Genomic DNA, 2,326 nt, shown 5'->3' on the forward strand with positions numbered 1-2,326 from the left:
AGTTTGCTGTACTTTGTAGCTGCTTGGCAGTAGCTTGTAAAAGATCCATCCACTTGCAACTTGTTCAGCAAGCTTTACTGGTCAATGACAGCTTGTATGCAGCTAAGCGGAATGACTCTGCTGTCATTTATAGGTGTATATAAACACACTACATTATCTCCACCAAGTTTGTTTTGCTGAAACAGCCAGATCAACACCTGATTGTGCAGTTGTGTGCAAACAGCTCATGCCCGATTGTGCCACTGTGCACAATCGGGTATAAGTACTGTACCTACCCAATGTAGATTAGATGTCTCAAGCATGCAAAGAGCTCATGCCCGATTGTGCCACTGTGCACAATCGGGTATAATGCCTGAAGAAAGAGTTTATGCCTGATTGTGCCACTGTGCACAATCGGGTATAAGTACTGTACCTATCCAATGTAGATTAAATGTCTCAAGCATGCAAAGAGCTCATGCCCGATTGTGCCACTGTGCATAATCGGGTATATCAGTGTTAATGTTCCTGTGTTATTTATCATCCAGCTTCATTACCTTTTCTTATTTCCAAGTTGTGCATGCCATAAGGCATCCTCTAACCCAGAAAGGACCTCTGTTTAGAGGGTATAATGCTATATCCGAGATAGATGCGTAAGCGCCTGACGGCGCCTGAAGTACGACCACGTGATCGTGGTAGGAAAGCGTCTAAATCACGTGACCCAGAACAAGCGCCGACCGAGGCGCTTATCGTCCCGGCGGCTATCGGGCGCATCTGATGCGCTTGATGGCGGCGGGCGGTGATGGCGGATCATCCCGCCCCACGAACGTCGGGCCGACGTCGGTGATGCGCCTTACGGCCATCAGCGGGCGGTCCCCCGACGGTCTGGATCCACCACGTGACATGACGTCATACATACGTCATCTTTTGACCGCGCTAACCGGTCTTAGGTCGCATCAAAGTGGTCCTGCTGACCATCCCCATATAGTATGCCCGAGCCTCTTACAAGGTTAGAATGACTCCATCCGCCGATTTCGCCGAGGGCCGGCCAATCACATCGCGGATGGTCATAATGCCCATTACGCACCCGTCCGACGGCTTCGGCTTCGGCACGCGGTGTCCATGGTACTGCCCCTCCCCGGGGTCCCATGGCGCAAGGTATAAGTACTTCCTGGAATGCGCTGATGAGTGTCACCACGAAAGCCTCCGGAGTTCCTCACAGAACTCGGACCTTCGCCTTCCAGTTTCACCTCAGCAACGTCACCTCGCCTCGCTTCGCTCGGCTCGGCTCCCCCCAACCCTAAGGCGGATAGGAAATGGGCCTGAAATGAGCCTGAAATGAGCCTGAAATGGACATGGCAGCTATAGTTTCAGCAACCATAAAAGGTAAGTTGTTACATACATTTTATAAGCGCCTTAATTATACCTTCTCAAGACATTTTAAGAGTATTTCAGGACTATCATCAGTTTTTTGGTCCGTTAAATTTCCGAATCTCCGAAAGCGCTTGTTTCTGATGTCCTGAAATGTATTACAAAGCCATCAGTAATGATGGCTTTTCCGGCAATTTCCGGGACACTCATATGATCAGTACAGCCTGCCTAACTGGGATGTTTCGGGTCTATTTCAAAGCGCATGACAGACAGCCTTTTCCGACAAGAGAAATTGCCTCAAAAGTGACAGAAAAGTGAGCATTTCAGCACTCGGGAAAGTTGCTGAAAAGTCTCCCGAAATGTTACATTTCGGATGCCTTGTCTGGGACATTTCGGGCCCCCTGAAATCTGGGGATGCCCGTAGTGCTACCAGGTGACATCATTCATGATGTCATGACATGTGACTGGTCTAGAACGAGTTCTGGACTTTGTGGTTATCTTATCTACTGATCCCATCATATCTATGTGATAATCTAGGTCCCGTGATATGCATGTGACCATGTAGGTCACGTGATCGTGTTTAGCATGATAATGAGCGCTAAGAATATAATTGGCGCTTGTGTAGGGCGAATTTGTTACAGCATGCAAGGTAGATAGATAATGACGGACACAAGATGGATTTTAATGCATGTATACACTTCTCTTTTGGAGGTGACTTTGATGATGAGGTTAGAGCTGGCGGTAGAAATGCAGACTCTGACAATGAATGAACACAAAGCAGTAGTAGAACATTACACATAATACATCATGCTAATGTACCTCTTCAGAGTGGTGAACAGATACCTGGAAAGCACGTAGTGGAAAAATACTCAGAAAATGCATGCATAGAGGACTTAGCAATTTTAAAGGCAACAATATCACATGACCTATCCCAAAACTTCACTAAGTCCCGCTCCCACTGTATGTCTCCTGCAATGCA

At 47.5% G+C, this 2,326-nt stretch overlaps 1 protein-coding gene across 1 annotated transcript; it reads left to right on the plus strand.

The window, feature by feature from the left end:
* Positions 1–762: 762 nt before the first annotated feature.
* Positions 763–964, plus strand: PHACADRAFT_203174 (uncharacterized protein; the record flags this gene model as incomplete). The annotated part of the gene is made up of 2 exons (XM_007403234.1): positions 763–874; positions 927–964. The coding sequence occupies 2 exons, from the start codon at positions 763–765 to the stop codon at positions 962–964; spliced, it is 150 nt and encodes a 49-aa protein (XP_007403296.1).
* Between the last annotated feature and the right edge of the window lie 1,362 nt (positions 965–2,326).

Source organism: Phanerochaete carnosa, assembly GCF_000300595.1.
Source record: "Phanerochaete carnosa HHB-10118-sp unplaced genomic scaffold PHACAscaffold_901, whole genome shotgun sequence".
Classification (NCBI taxonomy): Eukaryota; Fungi; Basidiomycota; class Agaricomycetes; order Polyporales; family Phanerochaetaceae; genus Phanerochaete; species Phanerochaete carnosa.